At 57.8% G+C, this 20190-nt stretch overlaps 1 protein-coding gene across 20 annotated transcripts in view; it reads right to left on the reverse strand.

Annotated features, from left to right (window-relative positions):
- Window positions 1-20190, reverse strand: part of MACF1 (microtubule actin crosslinking factor 1) — a 186907-nt gene that overhangs the window by 72773 nt on the left and 93944 nt on the right. For 15 of the 20 annotated variants that reach the window (XM_068159206.1, XM_068159207.1, XM_068159210.1 and 12 more), the window contains 17 exons: window positions 18638-18871; window positions 16234-16383; window positions 15914-16147; window positions 15054-15281; window positions 13814-14326; window positions 12768-12944; window positions 12185-12308; window positions 11655-11863; window positions 10388-10705; window positions 9487-9653; window positions 7676-7832; window positions 6902-7019; window positions 5471-5533; window positions 4466-4707; window positions 3883-4012; window positions 1656-1855; window positions 92-587 (listed from right to left, as the gene is read on the reverse strand). In XM_068159206.1, the coding sequence (XP_068015307.1) occupies window positions 92-587; window positions 1656-1855; window positions 3883-4012; window positions 4466-4707; window positions 5471-5533; window positions 6902-7019; window positions 7676-7832; window positions 9487-9653; window positions 10388-10705; window positions 11655-11863; window positions 12185-12308; window positions 12768-12944; window positions 13814-14326; window positions 15054-15281; window positions 15914-16147; window positions 16234-16383; window positions 18638-18871 (3760 nt within the window). The remainder of the gene's footprint in view (window positions 1-91; window positions 588-1655; window positions 1856-3882; window positions 4013-4465; window positions 4708-5470; window positions 5534-6901; window positions 7020-7675; window positions 7833-9486; window positions 9654-10387; window positions 10706-11654; window positions 11864-12184; window positions 12309-12767; window positions 12945-13813; window positions 14327-15053; window positions 15282-15913; window positions 16148-16233; window positions 16384-18637; window positions 18872-20190) is intronic. The other 5 variants (XM_068159209.1, XM_068159208.1, XM_068159204.1 and 2 more) reach the window with 2 other exon arrangements.

Raw genomic sequence — 20190 nt, forward strand, 5'->3', positions numbered from 1 at the left:
GTGAGCTTAGAGGTCTTTGCCAACTGAAATGATCGATCCAATGATCCTCTGCTCCCAACACCTCTTGAGCAGCCTCTCTGCTCCGTCTCACCTGCCAGGTCTTCCAGGCCTTTGAGAGGAAGGGCCACAGTCTCCAGACGCTTCCTTAACTCATCTTTGAGGTACTGCTCCCCAATCAGGATGGAGAGGTCATCACAGAGGGTCTGAGCCTCTGAGATTTCCTCCTCCAGCTGCTCCAGGTCCGAGCGGATCTCGCTGGTTTCCTCCAGCTGCTGTTTGACGGCCTCGGGCTGCGTGCTGAGGGCAGACTGGCTGCTCAGGCGCTGCCCAGCCGCCTTCACCTTCTCTGACAGGCCCTGCAGGAGCTCCTGGTACTGGGTGCTCTTGACTATGGCTTGGTCAATCTGGCTGGAGCGGGAGTTGAGGCGTTCTGTTAGCTCAGACCACTTCTGATTAACGCCTTGGAGCTCCTCCCGCACCTGGGTGGTGGATGGAGAAGCCTCCCCAGGGCCGGTCAGGATGCTCTGAGCCGCCTGGTTGAGCTGCTCGTGCTGCTGTCTACGAGCTTCAAATTCCTTCAGCATAAACTGCAACAGAAATAACATCAAAATGTTTGCATAAAAGCGACAGCTCCAAGTACACACAGTCAAAACAAACCAGACCTCCAGGGGCTCTATCCAGTCCAGGAGGACCAAACCCCGGGGTGGGAGGGCACTGGGCTGGGCAGGCCATGATGGATTGCCACCATGGCAACTTAAAAAGCCGGGAGGGGGCTGTGAGGCTTTGCTCTGATTCATCCTACTGCTGTGTCACCTAACAGAAACCAGTTAGAAGCTGGGAGAGTTGGGGCTGTTCAGCCTGCAGAAGGCTCCAGGGAGACCTTAGAGCAGCCTTCCAGTAGCTGAAGTGGGCTACAAGAGAGCTGGGGAGGGACCCTTTGCAAGGGCTGGGAGTGACAGGATGAGAGGAAATGGATTGGAGCTGGAAGAGGGCAGATTTAGACTGGAGATTAGGAAGAAACTCTTTAGAGTGAGGGTGGTGAGACACTGGAACAGGTTGCCCAGGGAGGTTATGGATGCCTCCTCCCTGGAGGTGTTCAAGGCCAGGCTGGATGAGGCCTTGAGCAACCTGGGCTGGTGGGAGGTGTCCCAGCCCATGGCAGGGGGGCTGGAACTGGATGATTTTAAGATCCCTTTCAACCCAAACCATTCTATGACTCTATGACAGAGAAGGAGGAAATCTGATCATCCAAACTGGGGCAGTTGATTCGATCTGCTGTGACCAGTTACAGACAGAACAGTATAGATGTGTCAGGCTTGGAAAGCAGGAGGTATGGCAAGGGCAGGTGGAGGAGCAGCATGAGCATGTCCTGCAGAACATCAGCACAGGCCTTGTTTAAAGCCATTTTCCCCCCTCCACGAGGGGCCAAGTGATTCACTGATGAGTCAACCCAATGCAGGGAAGGGAGCTCATTTCAAGTCATTCACAGCAGTCTCTGCTCAGCAAGGGTTTGGGGGACCTGGGAGAGGAGCCACGAGGTCTCCCAAGGGCAGCAGAGCCCTCGGCGTGACACAGGGCTCCGAGCGCAGCCTCGCGCCTGGGCTCAGCCCCTCCGGCCCCAGGGCGTGGGGCAGCCTGCACGGCTCCCAGCTCACCTGGACCTGCTGCTTCTGTGCATTCAGCATGTTTGGGTCGATGGAGAGAGGTCCCAGCACGCTCATCATCAGCTCCTTCTCCATGAGCCAGGGGCGCAGCTGGCCCTCAGCAGCCTGGAAGCTGGCCAGCAGGTTTGCAGACTCCTCCAGCTTCTGCTGCCGCTCCGCCGTCGCCTGGCTGGCTCTTTCCCACCTGCAATCTGAAGCAGCAGCTGTGTTGGTGGTGGTCCTGCTCCAAGCCAGCCCAACCCTCCCCATCAAGAAGGGTTTCTTTTTTTTCTTCCATTCTCCCCATGCTTTTCTTGAATGCAAAACCTCCTCAGCATCACAGGACAGGACTGGGGGGGTGGAACAGAAATAGAAGAGGGGAGGTTCAGATTGGATGTCAGGAAGAAGTTCTTCCCCATGAGGGTGGTGAGAGCCTGGCACAGGCTGTCCAGGGAGGTGGTGGAAGCCTCACCCCTGGAGGCTTCTAAGGCCAGGCTGGATGTGGCTGTGAGCAACCTGCTCTAGTGTGAGGGGTCCCTGCCCATGGCAGGGGGTGGTTGGAACTGCCTGAGCCTTGAGGTCCCTTCCAACCCTAACAGCAGCTCTGTTTAGTCAACAATTAATTACCTAAGGATAGCTTTACTAATGATCAGAAGTTTTTACCAAGCAGTGAAGCTTCTAATCAAAATAATCAACCCCAGGTCACCAGTGTGGGGCTGGGTGTGGGGCTGGCTTTGGGGCTGGCTTTGGCTTTTCAGTGTGGGGCTGGCTTTGGCTTTTCAGTGTGGGGCTGGCTTTGGCTTTTCAGTGTGGGGCTGGCTTTGGGGTTTCAATGTGGGGCTGGCTGTGGCTTTTCAGTGTGGGGCTGGCTTTGGCTTTTCAGTGTGGGGCTGGCTTTGGCTTTTCAGTGTGGGGCTGGCTTTGGGGTTTCAATGTGGGGCTGGCTTTGGCTTTTCAGTGTGGGGCTGGCTTTGGGCTTCTCAGTGTGGGGCTGGCTTTGGGTTTCAGTGTGGGGCTGGCTTGGGCTTTTCAGTGTGGGGCTGGCTTTGGGCTTCAGTGTGGGGCTGGCTTTGGGCTTTTCAGTGTGGGGCTGGCTTTGGCTTTTCAGTGTGGGGCTGGCTTTGGGTTTCAGTGTGGGGCTGGCTTGGGCTTTTCAGTGTGGGGCTGGCTTTGGGCTTCAGTGTGGGGCTGGCTTTGGGCTTTTCAGTGTGGGGCTGGCTTTGGCTTTTCAGTGTGGGGCTGGCTTTGGGCTTTTCAGTGTGGGGCTGGCTTTGGGCTTTTCAGTGTGGGGCTGGCTTTGGGCTTTTCAGTGTGGGGTTGGCTTGGGCTTTTCAGTGTGGGGCTGGCTTTGGGCTTTTCAGTGTGGGGCTGGCTTTGGGCTTTTCAGTGTGGGGCTGGCTTTGGGTTTCCGTGTGGGGTTGGCTTGGGCTTTTCAGTGTGGGGCTGGCTTTGGCTTTTCAGTGTGGGGCTGGCTTTGGATTTCAGTGTGGGGCTGGCTTTGGGCTTTTCAGTGTGGGGCTGGCTTTGGGTTTCCGTGTGGGGTTGGCTTGGGCTTTTCAGTGTGGGGCTGGCTTTGGCTTTTCAGTGTGGGGCTGGCTTTGGATTTCAGTGTGGGGCTGGCTTTGGGCTTTTCAGTGTGGGGCTGGCTTTGGGTTTCCGTGTGGGGTTGGCTTGGGCTTTTCAGTGTGGGGCTGGCTTTGGCTTTTCAGTGTGGGGCTGGCTTTGGATTTCAGTGTGGGGCTGGCTTTGGGCTTTTCAGTGTGGGGCTGGCTTTGGGTTTCAGTGTGGGGCTGGCTTTGGGTTTCAGTGTGGGGCTGGCTTTGGGTTTCAGTGTGGGGCTGGCTGTGGCTTTTCAGTGTGGGGCTGGCTTTGGGCTTTTCAGTGTGGGGCTGGCTTTGGGCTTTTCAGTGTGGGGCTGGCTTTGGGTTTCAGTGTGGGGCTGGCTTTGGGTTTCAGTGTGGGGCTGGCTTTGGTTTGGTTTTTCCCCCCTTCCTTTCTTTTTTTAAAGCCATTTTAAGGAGGCAAAGCTTTCAACCACGCATCCATCACAGAGCTTTCATCAACCACCACAGTGCTCAGCTCAGGAACACCTTGTGCAGGAGACAGCTGGGAGAGAAGTTTGCTATTTGCTGAATGTTAATGAGAAGTGACTCTGCTCTGCTGTGACTTTGGAATCCCCCCTGCAATCCTGCCCCGCTTCTAACGTGACGGCTCCAGACAGAAAGCCTCAGGCACTCACTCAGGTCCTCCTGCATCTTCTTCCAGTTCGCTGCTTCTGGGGAATCTGGGTATTTCTCCAGCAGGCCAGACAGTGCTTCTTTTACCTTCTGGATCTTCCCTGACTTCTGCTCCAATTCAGCCAAAAATGCCTGGAAAACAAGGATTTGAACTTCTGCAGACAGAGGGCAAGAGAATGAACTCACCGAGCAGGAACGAAGCAGCAGCCACAAACTGGAGCTGGACAGTGTCTGATCTTTGCTCTTTAATGAAATCATTTCATTTTATTAGCAATACCCTGAGCTCACTTGGCTCCAAGAGCAGGGAAAGGCTGGGGATTGCTTTCCAGGAGAAGTTGGAGTGACCCAGCAACAAGGACTCCCAGATAAGCTCCTTCCCTCCTGAGCCAAGTGCCTGAAGGCAAAGAGGTGGAGCAGACAGCATTGGCTCCTGCTCCTCTCACCCCTGCTGGGGAAAGCCCTTCTTTAACCCAGGGCAGATCCTCATCCTGCTCTTTCTAGTCCTGCTGCAACACAGCAGATCTCTGAGGACCTTTGGGGACAGGTGCTCAGCTCTCCAGCTTTTGGCTCTGGAGGAGGAGTTACCTTGTTGTGCTCAGCCTGGGCTCTCATCGTCTCCGTCTTGGTGGGCGAGGAGGAAGCGTCCAGCTCCGACAGCGTCCGCTCCTTCGACTCCAGCCACTTCAGCATGGAGCTGGCCTCCTCCTGCACCTCTTGCATCTTCTCCAGCATGGCTGAGAGCTGCTGCTGGCGCTCCCTCAGCGCCTCCCCAAGGCTCTGGTACTGCCGGCTCACGTCCGACGCATCGCACTGGATCTCGGTCAGATCTGTTTCCAAAGAGCAGCTTGAGATGAGCGCCTCTGCCTGTGCTGCCCATCTTAACTCGGGCTAGCAGGTCCTAACCCAGCCCCAGGCAGGCACAACCAGCCAAGCATGAGGAGCAAGAGGCCAGGCTGCTGCCTGCCTGCCTGCCTGTCTGTCTGTGATGCCGGAGGAGCCCTTCCAGCCTCACCGCTTATGCCTGGTGACAGTTTGCAAACAAAGCCAATGCCCCCCGTGGCTGTGGGGCTGCTGCAGGCTGAGCAATGTCACTGCCCACGATGTCCACAATGTCACTGCTCACACAGCACCACTGGAGAACCTGGCACCAAAACCCAGAGCCATTTTCCTGCTCCTCTTATCTGGCTGAAGGGGCGAAGGAGCAGCAGCTAAGGGGTGGCAATTAAAAGCCGCTGCTCAAACTGCAGGCTTGGATCCCATCACAGCCCCTCAGAACCAATTAAGTTAATTGCAGGTCTTAAAATGATCTCCCATTTATCAGCTCTTTACACCACCTGACAGGCTGTTGGGTGCTGGCACCCCCCAAAGCTGCCCCTCTCTGTCCTTCAGCCTTGACCTCCACCCTCCACCAGCACCTGGAGCTGCGGCGGGGCTGAGAATTCCCAAGGCTCATGTCACTTGTGATGGGGCTGCTGAGGGTGGCACCCTGGGGACATGTCTCTGGTGTCATGGATGGTGATGCACAGACAGAAAGATAAAGGACAGGGAGCTGGCAAGGTGGTCCTGGCACAGAGGGGGCAGCGAGCTCACCTTTGCACGTGTGGTATCCGTTCACGCTGCCTGCTGACCCTCCTGGGGTGGGCAGTGCAGCACCTGAGCAGGACAGACAGACAGAGAGAGGGACAGGACAGACATGTTAGGAGTGCAGACAGCAGGTGGCGAAGGGTCCTTCATGACAGGGACCACACTGGACCCACCTGCCTGGCACTGCTGAACCCACCCCACTCCATGAGGAGTCTGTTTATTCCTCCTCCTCCCCACACCCTCACCCCCTGGTCCCCTGCAGCTGCTCCTGCCTTGCTGGGCCAGTAGCAGAGGAGCTGAAGCTGCCTGGAGGTGGGCACTTCCCCCAACATCACCCAGAGACCACGGTGGATGTGGACTGGAGTACTGGGCCCCCTGGTCCTGTCTCCACACCTGGAAGCTGCTTCCCTGAGCAGGGTTTTGTGAGTTGGAACAGCAAGGGAGGCTGCTGGATGCCTTCCCTGGAGGGATTAACTCTCCTGAAGGGATTAACTCCTCCATGTTTTCCTCTTCTTCCAGGATGAAGCTATCTAAAACCTGCCTTGATGCATGGACACTCTTTGCCATTGTCCCCTCCTTGGGCACCAGATGTCACAGCCATGTTCACAGCCCATGGAGGACTCATCAGGAACACCGTGGGCTAAATCCTTCCCTTTCCAACCAGACATTTTAACCCTCCCATGGGTGTAAGGGGCTGCAGCTTTGGTCACCACACCAGGCTGAGCATGTGGCTCACCCCCAAGAAGCTTCTCCCCACTTCTCTTGGAGCTTTCCCACTGAACTGCTCATCAGGTTAATCCTGCCCCAGCTGTCCAAGGCTGGGAACTCGATGAGGAGAGGCCCAGGACTTGCTCTCCCAAGCTGGAAGGCATCCTGGAGCTGGTTTCCAAAGGAACCAGACATCATCTCACTGCTTCACAGACACCAAGCCAGAAAGGAAACTACTAAATCACTCCTGAGTATCCCAGGCCTCAATTCAGACATGAAACCCAAATCCTGGGGGCTGATTAAAAGACTCCAGTCCTCAGAAGGCTGAAGCACATCACCAAGAGCCACCTCCAGAAGCTCCCAGTGAGTCTGAGAGCCCAGACCCCCACCCTCTGCAGCAGCCTGAAGCTCCCATGGTCCATCTGAGCAGTGGTCTGTGTCTCCAGGGTGGGCTCATGGTAGGCATGGAGGAATTCAGGGCTAGTTATGATGCTACAGCAAATGAAGCCAAGGTGCTGGGCTCTGAGCACTTGGCTGCTGCAGTCATGCAGTGGGCAGCAGTGACCTGAGCACACAGCCAAGCCCCACGCTGCCCAGATCACCACAGGCCCTCTGAAGTTTGTTCAAGGGGGGAATTAAGTTCATTTGTTGCTTGAGGCAGGCTGAGAAGATGCAGTGGTGAGAGCAGAGTGCTGAGGAAGGAGGCAGCAGGGGCAGGGTGGCACTCACCAGCCTTGGGCGAGGTGTCAGGGGCTGTGATCTCCACAATCAGGTTCTCCAGCAGGGTCCCTCTGCGGCCAACCTCCTCCACTTGGGGCCCCTGCCCTTTCCACTCCTCCAGCAGATCCTGGCCATGGAATCATACAATCACAGAGTGCTTTGGGTTGGAAGAGACCTTTCACAGTCATCTAAGTCCAACCTTCCCTGTCTAGTAAGGGGAAACACTCAGAGAAATTAGCATGTTTGGGGCTCCCACCCCCAAACTACACCCAGAGCAGGTGGAGGAAAGAAGGGAAAGCAGGGAGTGCTCAAGAGGACCTTCACACTGCTTGCCAGGGACCACTGGATGCACACACAGCAGGGGCTGCAGCCCAGCAGCAAGTAGAAGGGAGCCTCAGGATTCCTGAGACCAGAGAGGGGAGCCCCAGGATTCCTGAGACCAGAGAGGGGAGCCCCAGGATTCCTGAGACCAGAGAGGGGAACTCCAGGATTCCTGAGACCATAGAGAGGAGCCCCAGGATTCCTGAGACCAGGGAGGGGAACTCCAGGATTCCTGAGACCATAGAAGGGAGCCTGGGATTCCTGAGACCACCAAGGGAATCTCAGGCTTCCCAAGACCACAGAGGGGAGCCCAGAATTCCTGGGATCATAAAAGGGCAGCCCAGGATTCCCAAGACCATAGAACACCTCCCAGAGCTCTGCTTCCTGGGATTTACTCCACATTCCAGCATTTCCACAGCTGCTGCCAGCTTTCCCAGTCTGGTTCCAGCTCCCTGTGCCCACCTGGACCTGCTGCCTGCGCTGCTGCAGCTCCTGGGTGCCCAGGGAGGTCTCAGCAGGAGGCATTTTGCCTTCGGTTTCCCTCAGCCACTTCCTCAGGGCCCCGACCAGCTTCCGAAACTCATCCAGTTGCTGCTGGCAGGAGGATGCATCCTTTTCTCTGGGAGTGAAAGGATTTGGGAGAGTCAGAGCTCGTGCTTTGCCTCCCAATTACCCCCCTGAATGTAGCCCACTTGTGTCTCCAGGAGCTCTCCTTTTTCGCTCTCCTCACTGCACGTTGCTTAGGAACAGCTGAAGTGGTGCCAGCCAAAGCGGGGTGCATGTCCCAGCCTGCCCCTCACTGCTGCCCACACCCCCCACACATCCACTCACACTTCTGAGGTCACCCCAGCACCACTGTGGGACTCAACAGCCAGGGAACCACCACCACCACCCTGCCCTGGGCTTTGTCCCTGGGCAAGCAAAGCCTTTTTTGGGAAGACTGAGCTCATTCATGCTGGCCCCAGCCAGCTGCAGCCTAGGGGAGGCCAGGCTGTTCCCCCCCTCCCCAGCCCCCCCAGCTCACATCCATTCAAGCCCATCCCAGAGGAACAAGGCAGCCCCCAGTGGGTGCCACCAGCCCCTCTGGCTCATCCTCCCTGGCTGCAGCTGGGAGCAGCCTGCATGAGGCCAGCCAGGGGCAGCCCTCCCAGTGGTGCTGAGGTACTGGGGGTTGTGATGGGACTCATCTGCTTGTCCCCATCACATCCTCTCTGTTCAGCTGGGGGTGTGGAGGTACAGCCTGGGGGGGGGGGGTGACTTCCCCCAGGGACACAGCTGTCAGAATCATAGAATGGTTTGGGTTGGAAGGGACCTTTAGAGGTCAGCCAGTCCAACCCCCCTGCAGCCAGCAGGGACATCCCCAGCCAGAGCAGGGTGCTCAGAGCCCCAAACAAACTGACCTGGAATGGTGCCAGGATGGCACATCTCCCACCTCTCTGGGCAACCTGGGCCAGGGTCTCACCACCCTCAGTGTCAAACACTTCTCCCTTCCTTCCAGTCTGAATCTCCCTCTTTTAGTTCAACCCCCCCCCAACCTTGTCCCCAGCTTTCTTATCCTATCTTCAAGTCCTGAAAGGCCACCACAAGGTCTCCCTGGAGCTTTCTCTTCTCCAGGCTGAACAAGCCCAACTCTCTCAGCCTCACCTCACAGCAGAGGGCTTCCAGCCCTTGTATCATTTCATAACCCTCATGTTTTGTGCCCCTGCTGCAAGGGGGACACAAGCTCCTGCTCCCTTTATCCCCACGTACAGGGAGAATCTGGGGACAGGCTGCTCTGCTGTGTCACCTCCTGGTGAGCTTGGGGCAGGCTCCTGCTCCTGCTCTCCTCCAGCAAGATGCTCTGGGCTGCCCACACACTGGGAAAGGCAGGCTGCAGGCCTGGCAGCTCCAGGAATGCTTCACAACGCCCCCAGCAAAGGCTTTTTATAAAGCGTCAGCTGCAGAGCTGCCTCTGCCGGGCTGGCAGCAGGCAGGCAGGAAGGGCTCACTCCTGCCCCCCACCATGGAAAGGAGATCTCCACAGGGTCTTGATCTGACTCAGAAGCCACCCCCAAACTCATCTCAGCATTTCCAGTGAGGGTGGGGAGGCACTGGAGCAGGCTGCCCAGGGAGGCTGTGGCTGTGCCCTCCCTGGAGGTGTTCCAGGCCAGGCTGGATGAGGCCCTGAGCAGCCTGGGCTGGGGGAGGTGTCCCTGCCCCTGGCAAGGGGTTGGAACTGGATGAGCTTGAACCTATCCTATGATCTATGAATCCCCCCAGGGAGTGGCACTCACCTCTCTTTTGCCACCTTCTGCAGCTGCAGGAAGTCTTTCTTCAGGCTCTGCAGCTTCTCCTGATGCTGGGAAGCGCTGGGAGCGAAGCCACAGGAGCCCAGCTCTGCAGCCAGGTGCTCCAGGGTGGCCAGGTCCTCCTGGTGCTGCTTCATCTCCAAATTCAGCTCCTGCCAGGACCAAAGGGTGATGCTGACCATGCCCCCACCAGCAGACTGGGGCAGAGGGGATGACCTGGACAGTCCTGGCATGCTGGAGAGACCCTCCATGGGCAGCACCATGAACTGCCCCAGCACCAAACCGAGGGGCCATGGCTCAGCCCCACCTGCTCCTCCAGCTCTGACTCAGCAAATACCTTAAGCAGCTGCCAGACCAAGTCCCACCAGCCCTGGTGCAGGCCACGCAGTGGAGGGGATGGTGGACTCCAGCCCAAGGCAAATCAACCTCCCCCCAGCACAAGTGTCTGGTTTTATGCCAGCTTAGAGCATTCCTGAGGCTGTGGCCAAACCAAGCAGGGCACTTGCAGGAAAGGAGGAGGAGGAGGAATGCCATGCAGCCATGACTGACCACCATGGCCCACAGCATCTCTGAGGCCTTTGTCACATCCTGCACTGCTCCTCCTGCCAGCAGGGTGCTGCTCAGTGAACCCCACAGAGGTTTAACTGCTAAAACTTTGCTATATTTGGTCTGGCCCCACAGAGCCTGGCTGGAGAATCCCTTCCAAACCCCAGCCTGGCTCCAGGGAGATGCCACCACGCTCCCTGCTGCTGGCAGCAACCTCAGCTGCCCCAGCACAGGTCCTGCAGATCCTGCCAGCCTGGAGCTGTTCCCCAGGACAAACCACTGCAGAAGAGCCCTGCTCCAGAAGCCCAAAGCAGCTGGAGGCCTCTTCCCTGCCCCTCACCTGGATGTGCTGGGAGAAGGCAGCGATGTCCCTGTCCGGCTGGTTGCCCGAGGCCAGCAGCCGCCCTCTGCTCTCTGTGAACTGCTGCAGCTTCTCTGAGAGCTGCTCATAGTGCTCCACCTTGGGGAGGAGACCCTTCAGAGCGTCCTCCCTGTCCTGCTGCTGCTGGCACAGCCTGCCAAAGCGCTCTGTCGCCTCTGCCAGCTTGCCCTGCAGGGCAGAGGCCGTGGGGCTGTCGGCTGCCTCCATGAACCGCGTCACCATCTCCCGGGTGGCCTCCAGGCAGCTCTTCTGCCTGGCGATGTCCTGCTTCAGCTTCTGTGGGGGGCACACAGACAAAGAGCTGCTCCTGAGCAAAACTGAACAGGTGTGAGGAGCTGGGCCCCCCCTGGGAACCCTCAGGAAAACAGGAGTTGGGCAAGAATGGTTTTTATCCCAGTTTTCCTTTCTCATCTCCCCGGCCGGCTCTGCCCTCCCCTGCTGTCTGCTTTCCAAGCCCTACTTGTTAGCAGAGAAGAATCATGGAATGGCAGGAGCTGGAAGGACCCCCTGGAGATCATCCAATCCAACCCCCCTGCTAGAGCAGGGGCACCCCCAGCAGCTTGCCCAGGATCACAATGTCCAGGTGGGGTTGGAAGCTCTCCAGAGCAGGAGGCTCCACAACCTCTCTGGGCAGCCTGCTCCAGGGCTCCAGCACCCTCACAACAAAGGTTTTCCTTAAGCTCAAGGGAAACCTCCTGGATTCTAGTTTGTGGCCCTTGCCCCTTGTCCTGTCACTGGGCACTGCTGGAAGGAGTCTGCCCCATCCTCTTGGCCCTCTCCCTTTAGCTCTTGCTGAGCACTGCTCAGATCCCCTCTGGGGCTGCCCTTCCCCAGGCTCAACACCCCCAGGGCTCTCAGCCTTTCCTCCTCACAGAACTGCTCCAGGCCCTTCAGCATCTTTGGAGCTTCTGCTGGACTCTCTCCAGCAGTTCCCTCTCCCTCCTGAACTGGGGAGCCCAGAACTGGACACAATGCTCTGGGTGTGACCTGACCAGGGCAGAGCAGAGGGACAGGAGAACCTCCCTTGACCTGCTGGCCAACAGACAAAGAAAGGACCTTCCCAACAGGTCCATGCTCAAGGTAATGAAGCAGAGGTTCTGATCTTTCTTCTTAAGGCTTTTTGGTGCTTCCAGAAGCTTTGTAGCAGCCTCCCAGCAGCTGTCTGCATGGCTCAGGTCCTGCAGTCAGACCTGGCTGAGGTGGGGAGCCCAGGGAGCAGCCTTACCGCGCTGGTGGCAAGAGAGTCCTGGATGGAGCTGGAGGAGAGTGTGGCTGGCTGCTCTCTCTCCAGGTTCTTCTCAATCTCAGCCACTGACTGGAGGAGGCTCTCCAGGCTCTCCTGGACGCTCTGAGACTGGGCAACAGACTTCTGCAGCAGGTCTGAGCGTTCAGCCATCTGCTGGGAGAGGCTCTGGAAGCGACTCACGATGGCATCTGCAGAGTCCAGCACAAGGGAGTCAGTGGCAGAGAGCTTCTCACCTGCTGCTCAAAGTGAGCACCAAGGATCACACCTTTGGCTCCTGCCAAACCCTCTCTGAGGGCAAATCCCTGTCCCCAAACTCAGCAGCAAGACAGGGGACACACAAATGGCCAATCTGGATCCCTGCCCTCCCCATGGGCAAACCCAAGCCCTGAACCATAGAATCATTACAGCTGGAAGAGACCTCTCAGGTCATCCAGTCCAACCATCAACCCAGCACCACCATGGGCACTAAACCATGCCCCCAAGTGCCCTGCCACTGCTTTGCCTTGTACCTGTTGTCTCCTGGATGTGCCTGTGGTCAGGAGCTGGCTCCCCTTGGATCTCCAGCAGGGACCGAGCTGCTTTCTGGAGCTTCTCCACCGGCACCTGATGCTCAGCGAGGTCTCCATGCAGCTGCTGCTTTGGTGCAAGACAAAACCAAACCAGTGCTGGCTCCCCTGCACCCACAGGATGCTCAGGGCTCCACTGCAACCCTGCTGATGGATTCTGTCCATCGATCCCCAAATCATTAATAAAAATAACAACGTGGGAGGAAGGTCCAACCCTGTGCTGCAGGCAGGGCTGGGTCAGAGGGCCTGGGCATGGAGGAGGAGTGCTTGGGCACTCCATGTCCCACCAGGATGTCTCCTCTGGCAGTGCATGGCCACAGCCCCTGCTCCCTGCTCTGAGCAGCTCTCAGAAGTGTTTGGCTCCACCTGATGTGCAGCACTGGGACCTGCTGAGGTCCAGCTTTGCACTCAGCCAGCCAAACCCCCAAACAGATCAAGCCTCTGTCCTGCTGCTGAGCTCAGAGCAGCAACCAAATTCCCCCAGAGGCTCCAGTGCTCCCCAGGAGATCACCCAAGGACCCTGTACCTTAGCACTGGCCAGCTGCTGCTGCAGGACAGCCGGATCTGAAGACACTGCCTCCGAGAGCAGTTTCCCAACAGCAGCTTCACTTCCCTGCAGCCAGGTCCTGAGCGACTCTGCCACCTCCTGGAACTGCTGGTAGTGATCCAGCAAAGTGCTCAGGTGGGAGCCAAGCTTGGTGCACTGCAAAGGAGCAACCAGATGTAAGGGGAGGATGCACACAAGGCACAGAGCAGCCTGGCACTGGTGGAGAACACACAGAAACCAGCAAGGAAGGGAAGATGAAACCCCCCAGGCTTGTCAGGTGTGGTAGAGGAAGCACAGGGAGCAACTTGCAGACCAGCACCAAGGCTGAGGGATGTTGCTCCTACCCTGAAGAAGACAATCCTTGTCCTACACAGAATGGTAGGGGTTGGAAGGGACCTCTGGAGATCACCCAGTCCAACCCCCCCGGCCAGAGCAGGGCCACCCAGGAACACATCCAGTGGGGGTCTTGAAAGCCTCCAGAGAAGCAGACTCCACAACCTCTCTGGGCAGCCTGCCCCAGGCCTCCAGCACCCTCACACCAAAGAAGTTTCTCCTCATGTTGAGGTGGAGCTTGCTGGGTTCCAGTTTGTGCCCACTGCCCCTCACCCTGTCACAGGGCACCACTGCCAAGAGCCTGGCCCCTTCCTGACAGCCACCCTTTGGGTATCTGTAAACACTGAGCAGATGCCCTCTGGGGCTGCTCATCTGCAGGCTCCACAGCCCCAGGGTTCTCAGCCTCTCCTCACCACACTGATGTTCCAGTCCCTTAATCTTCCTTGTAGCCTCTGCTGGACTCTCCCCAGTCCCTCTTGAGCTGGAGAGCCCAGAGCTGGGCACAGTACTGCAGCTGTGGGCTCAGCAGGGCAGATCCCAGGGGGAGGAGAGCCTGCCTTGCCCTGCTGCCCACACTCCTCTCCATGCCCCCTACGATCCCCACGGATGCTCTAAGCCCGGCCAGACCCCAGAGGCGGAGGGAAACAGCAGCCAGGGCTCCCCTCCCAGCCCTGGCAGAGCCCTTCCCATACCTTGGAGTGCAGCCTGGTGTATCTCTGCGTGGCATCCTCCAGCTTGCTCCTGACCAGGCTGCCAGGCCGGGAGCCCGCAGCGCCGGCGGCTCCCTGCGCCTCCAGCGCCTTCTGGCCGGACATGGTGACGAAGCGCAGGTCTCCCTTGTGGGAGATGACATCCTCGGAGAAGCTGCCCTGCCGCAGGAGCAGCTGCTGCAGCGCCCGGGGGTCGCCGCCCCCCCGGGCCATCCCCTCCAGCTCCTGCTCCGCTTGCCGCAGCCAAGCCTCGAACTCTCCGTGGTCCCGCAGGAACTTGCGGAGCTCGTCCCGCAGGCCCTGCACCTGCTTCAGCCTGGCCTCCGCCTGCCCCAGGGCGGCCGAGTACTGCTCCTTCAGCCCTGCCAGCCTGCCCTGCAGCCCCTGCCGCTGCTCCCCGGCCAGGCTCTGGCCCTGCCGGTCCAGGAACGCCTGCGCCGACTGCGTGGCCAGGATGATGTCCTGCTGCCGGGACAGCAGCTCCTGGTGCTGGGCCTGGCAAAGCAGAACGAAAGCAAACAAAAGGGAGGGTGGTGAAGGAAGGTGAGGATGTGCTCCTGGCAGGGATGGCCACCAGCAGCTTCTGCACCCTGCCTACAGCACCAGCGAGGTGGGGGAAGGCCCCGGGGCTGGGACAGGCAGGAGAGGAAGCTCTTCTCTGACCACCACAGGAAGCTTCTCTCCTTACTCTGGTTGTACCATGCCATGGCAGCCACCCACCCACCCACGTGGAGGAGGGGTCCTCCAGGAAGCCAGGCAGGGACTCCTCCTGGACAGACAATCCCCCTGAACATTTCAGAGGCCAGATCCAAGTTGTTTTGGGATCTTCTCTATGCTTGTCAATTCCTAAAGGGTGGGGGGCAAGAGGCTGGGGCCAGATCCTTCTCAGTGGTGCCCAGGGATAGGACAAGGGGCAAGGGGCACAAACTGGAACCCAGGAGGTTCCAGCTAAACAGGAGGTGAAACTTTGGTGTAAGGGAGCTGGAGCCCTGGAGCAGGCTGCTCAGAGATGTTAGGAGTCCCCTCTGGAGAGCTTCCAACCCCCCTGGCCATTGTGGTCCTGGGCAAGCCTCTGTGGGTGCCCTGCTTTAGGACAGGGCTCGGACTGGGTGAGCTCCAGAGGTCCCTTCCAGTTCCCACTCTGCTGGGATGCTGTAACACCACATCCAGCAGCCAGGCTCAGTGCACAAGGCAGAAAGAAGGACAAGGTGCTGCTCCTGACCTTCAGCCTCTCATACTCCTCATCCAGGCTCTCAGCAGCACCATCTGCTCCCACAGTGTGGCTGTCAGGGACATCCTGAGTGTCTGTCCCCGCTTGTGTCCCTGGGGCTCGCTCCATGGGATGTGGTCTGTACTCTGGGAGCTCTCCCTTCTGCTCCAGGGATGCCACCCAGCTCAAAAGGGAATCAATTTTGTTGCTGTTCTCCTCCAGCTCCTTGGCAGCTTTCACCTGCAAGCAGAAAGGCTCCAGATCAGAACCACCCATTTTATGCACACTCAGCAAAGGGCTGCACAGGGGAGGGAGACAAAAACCAACAGAAACAACCAACCCCAAACAGATTTCCAGCCCCAGCAAACACCTGAGGCACTCACAGACCTTCAGACCACTTTGTGGCTCTCTGGGAAAGGTGCAAAGAAGCTGGGAATAAAAACTCAGCTTCTGCTCTGCTGCATCCCTCACCCCCATACAGCCTTGGGTCTGCACCTCACAGGGCTGGGACTCCCCACAGGCTTTCACCACCAGCATGTGGAGGTGCCCAGTGCTCACACTCCCACTGAAGGCCAGCCCAAAGGCAGAGCCAGGTGTGTTCTATTCTCCCATCTCCTGCTTTAGCAGAGGGCTTGGACCAGATGATCTCCAGAGGTCCCTTCCAACCCCCACTGTGCTGGGACTCCTCCACAACCAGCTCAAGTGTGGCTGCAGCTCTCTGGAGAGGACACAGCATCAGGGTCCCACCTCACCCAGGGGACAGAGAGGGACAGCAAATCTCTTTACACCACATCACCCAGCTGAACACCAGGGCTGGACCTCAGTGTCCACCTCAAGCAGGCCCCCTGGGGCTGCAGCTCTTCACACATTACCTTTTCAGTCTCCTGCTGCACTGCAGCACTCACAGCATCCTCCAGCTCCTTCTGGGCCACCTCTGTCCTCTCCTGCAAGGACTGGTACTGCTCCTTGGCATGCTGGAGCCTCTCCTGCAGCGCTGCCAGCTCGCCAGGCTCCAGCTTTGCCTTGTTCTCCTCCAGAAACTCCTCTGTGCTCCTGAGCAGGCTGGCGAAGGAGGCAGCTCGGCTCTGCATGCTCCTCTGCAGCTCCTGGGCAGAGGATGCTGTAAGGCTCTGTGCACTCCCCCCACACCTCTGCCCCTCCCAGCCCACCCCTGCCTTTTAAAGGCACTGACCTTCACATCACTTTGCCTCTGCTGCAGGGTGGACAGGTCCCCTTGGCTGGCTGCTCTCTGCTGCTCTGCCAAGGTGTCCTCTGCCTGGCAGAGCCAGCGGCTGAGCTCGGCCAGGCTCTGGGCCCGGGCTGCCTGCTGCTCCTGCAGCGTCTGCGGGCAGAGGGAAGGGGAGAGGGCACAGTTAGAGCCAGTGCTGCACCTCCAGGCACACACGTGGCTGAAAGGCAAGGTGAGAGGTTACAGCTGCAGCACCTCCCTGAGGAGGAGGAGGAGGAGGATGCAGCACAGAAACAGTTTTGGCAGCTCTCCAGGTGCTCCTTCTCCCCTGCCAGGCTCGCTGGAGGCAGGAGGGGGCTGAGGCGCTGAGTCCTGGCCGAGCAGCAGCTGCTCCCTGCAGGGTTGCCACCATCCAGGCAGGTTTCCCTGTGAGAAGCCTGTGGAGCTCCAACGTGGAGCTACACTCCAGATCTTGCTCTCCTCTACCAGGAGAGCTCAGCCAGAAGTTTCTGTGCCTTACAAAGCTTCAAGCAGCGACAGAAACTCATCTGAAGGAGAGGTGACAACAGCCTGAGGTCAGGGCAGCAGCACCCCCGAGCCCCCACACAGCCTAGAGAGGCTGAGCTTTGGATCCTGGTGGTGGAGAGGGAACCCAGGAGAGAGAAAAAGGTTTCTGTAGCTGATCCAGCTCCTCCCTCCTGCTGCCAGAGCACAACACAGAAGCCACTTTGAGCAATTGAGCATGATGTGACCTGAGAGTCCCTGCAGGGTTCCTGCTCCCCTTTCCCAGGGGGAGGTAAAGGCCTTGGGGTTGTTTCATTATTGACTTTCGAGTTTTCCCTGGGCATTTCAGCAAGGTGATGTTGAGACTTGTGCCAAAACCAACAACCACTGTGCTTGTTTCTCCCAAGTCATAAGGAAACAACAACAAAAAAAACCCAAACAACAGAAGCAAAATTGCAAGAGCCTTCCTAAGAGCTCTTCAGCTGCAAAGCGAGTTCCTCCTGGGTTAGGATGGGCAATCTGAAAAGGCAAAGCAAACTGGTTAATAACCACACAAACACACACTCCAGGGAGGACAGGCAAGAGTTAACAGACAGCAATTGTTAATCAAAACCACACTAATCCCTGTCCTGACTAAGAGGATCCATGCAGGGATGAGTGCTGCAGCCAGGCAGCAGAGAGGAGGACTTGGGGTTATTCAGCCTGGAGAAGAGAAGGCTCCAGGGGGACCTTAGAGCAGCCTTCCAGTACCTGAAAGGGACCTACAAGGAAGCTGGGGAGGGGCTTTTGATAAGGGCTTGCAGTGACAGGACAAGAGGGAATGGATTGAGGCTTGAGGAGGGGAGAATGAGACTGGAAATTAGGAAGAAATTCTTCCCAGTGAGGCTGGGGAGACTCTGGCACAGGCTGCCCAGGGAGGCTGTGGATGTCCCCTCCCTGGAGGTGCTCAGGGCCAGGCCTTGAGCAGCCTGGGCTGGTGGGAGGTGTCCCTTCCAGGGGGAGTTGGAACTGAGTGATCTTTGAGGTCCCTTCCAACCCAAACCCCTCTATGATTCTATGACTGTGTTTTTGCAGCTGCATCATCAGCTGCCTCTCTGGGACAGCAAAACCTCAGTTGTGCAGTGGAAATTCCATCTCAGCATGAGGAAAAACTTCATTGCTGTGAGGGTGATGGAGCCCTGGAGCAGGCTGCCCAGAGAGGTTGTGGAGTCTGCTTCTCCAGAGACCTTCACAACCTGCTCTGATGTGTTCCTGTGTGACCTGCCCTAAGTGATCTTGATTTGCAGAGGCTTGGTGGTCTCTGGAGGTCCCTTCCAACCCCTAACATTCTGTGATTCTATCCAACTAGACATTGGAGATTAGGAACAATTTCTTTGCTGCAAGAGGGGTCAGGGATTGGCACAGGCTGCCCAGGGAGGTGGTGGAGTCCCCAGCCCTGAGGGGTTCAAGACACCTGTGGCCATGGCACTCTGGGACTTGGTTTAATGGCCGGGGGGGGGGGTCTTGGGTTGATGGTTGGACTGCATGACCTTAGAGGGCTTTTCCAACCAAAACAACTCTGTGATTAAAACTGCCAGGTGTCTGGGGTGGTCCCACTGCACTGGCATCTGCTGGTGGGCTTACAGGGACCAAGGTTTATTCCACCCAGCAGCCTGAAGAGACTCCATGGCCACCAGACCACCGCCGAGGTGCACTACCCAGAGCTCAGCAGGGCTCTGGCTTTGGGGAGGAAAGGGACTTTCCACTTGGGAAGGTAGATGGTAGAAGAAGAAGACAGACTTCAGATGTGCAAGGAGAAGTGATGGACTGTGAGTGGCATGCAGCTGGAATCCCAGCCAGGAGGTGTGGTGGCCGGGAAGCGCTTCAGCCAGCAAACCGCAGCCGGCGGCAGAGGTCTCACAACCTTCACCTGATCTGTCTGCTCCACTTGCCGGAGGCAGACCTGCAGCACCTCCAGCCGAGCTGTCACCCGCTCTGACAGGTCCCTGAAAGCCTTCTGCAGCTCGTTCAGCAACCTCAGCAGCTGCCTGCTCTGCTGAGGGCTCAGGTCCTGGGCGTGCTCCGAGATGAGGAATTGGATGTCGAAGGCAGTGGCCTCCAGCTGGGCCTTGGTGCTGGCCAGAGGCTCTTTCAGCTCCTAGGAAGGAGAGGAGAGGACCTGTCAGGCACAGTGACTCTGCAGTCAGTGTAAAGCTGCCTCCATGGCTGCTGTGGATATGGTTTTAGGGGAGTTTTGTCAAATTTTAGCCCAATGCTTTTGCCTCCTGGCCTACTGAATGGTTGGAGCTCCTCTCCCCTTGCCAGGCTGTGAAGTGGCAGCTGGAAACAGCCTGACCTGCCTGCACTGCCAGGTTCAGGTGGGACACATGGATGGGTGCTCCAGACAAGAGCTTTGGCACCAGAATGATGAATTCCAGAACTCCTAAATGCTCCCAGAAGCACCTCAGCATCGAGCTGACAGCATCTCACCAAGGCAATTATCCAACTCTCCTCCAGCACCTCACCAAGAGGTTGCTTGGATGCATGCATGCAGGGTGTGAAGGTGACCCAGAGCTACCAGCAGCTCTATCCAGTCCAACCCTCAAAGCCTCCAATCCCCTGACTTCAATGCCAAGGTGCTACCAGCCAACAGGAGATGCTGATCCTACAAACTGATCAAATCTTGAGAGCTGAATAAATGCTCCTGGGCTCCTCACACAGCTGATGGAGAGGCTGCACAGAGAGGTGGAGTCTCTGGAGTCATTCCAAGCCTGCCTGGCCACTGTCCTGTGCAACCTGCTCTAGGTGAACCTGCTCTGGCCAGGGGGTTGGACTCAGTGATCTCCAGAAGTCCCTCCCCACACTTGAATGTGTCCAGAGAAGGGCAACGAGGCTGGGGAGGGGTCTGGAGCACAGCCCTGTGAGGAGAGGCTGGGGGAGCTGGGGTTGCTTAGCCTGGAGAAGAGGAGGCTCAGGGGAGACCTTCTTGCTCTCTCCAACTCCCTAAAGGGAGGTTGTAGCCAGGTGGGGGCTGGACTCTTCTCCCAGGCGACCACCAACAGAACAAGAGGACACAGTCTCAAGCTGTGCCAGGGGTGGTTTAGGCTGGAGGTGAGGAGAAAGTTCTTCCCAGCAAGAGAGATTGGCCATTGGGATGCACTGCCAGGGAGGTGGAGTCCCCATCCCTGGAGGTGTTCAAGAGGGGATTGGATGTGGCACTTGGTGCCATGGTTTGGTTGTCAGGAGGTGTTAGGTAGTCAGGAGGTGTTAGGTACTAGGTTGGACTTGATGCTCTCTGAGGTCTTTCCAAGCTGGCTGATGCTATGATTCCATGATCTATCATTGGGTGATTCCCTGAAAGCAGGGCAGATGTGATGGAGGAAGCTCTCAGAGCCCCCATGGAGCAAGCAGCTCTCTCCTCAACACCTCAGAAGCTGATGGAGGAATCCTCCCCAGCTGCTCAGCCCCCTGCACAGC

The sequence above is a fragment of the Melanerpes formicivorus genome, unplaced genomic scaffold (genome assembly GCF_026170545.1).
Source record: "Melanerpes formicivorus ecotype bairdi unplaced genomic scaffold, bMelFor1.0.p_v2 SCAF_45, whole genome shotgun sequence".
Taxonomy (NCBI): Eukaryota; Metazoa; Chordata; class Aves; order Piciformes; family Picidae; genus Melanerpes; species Melanerpes formicivorus.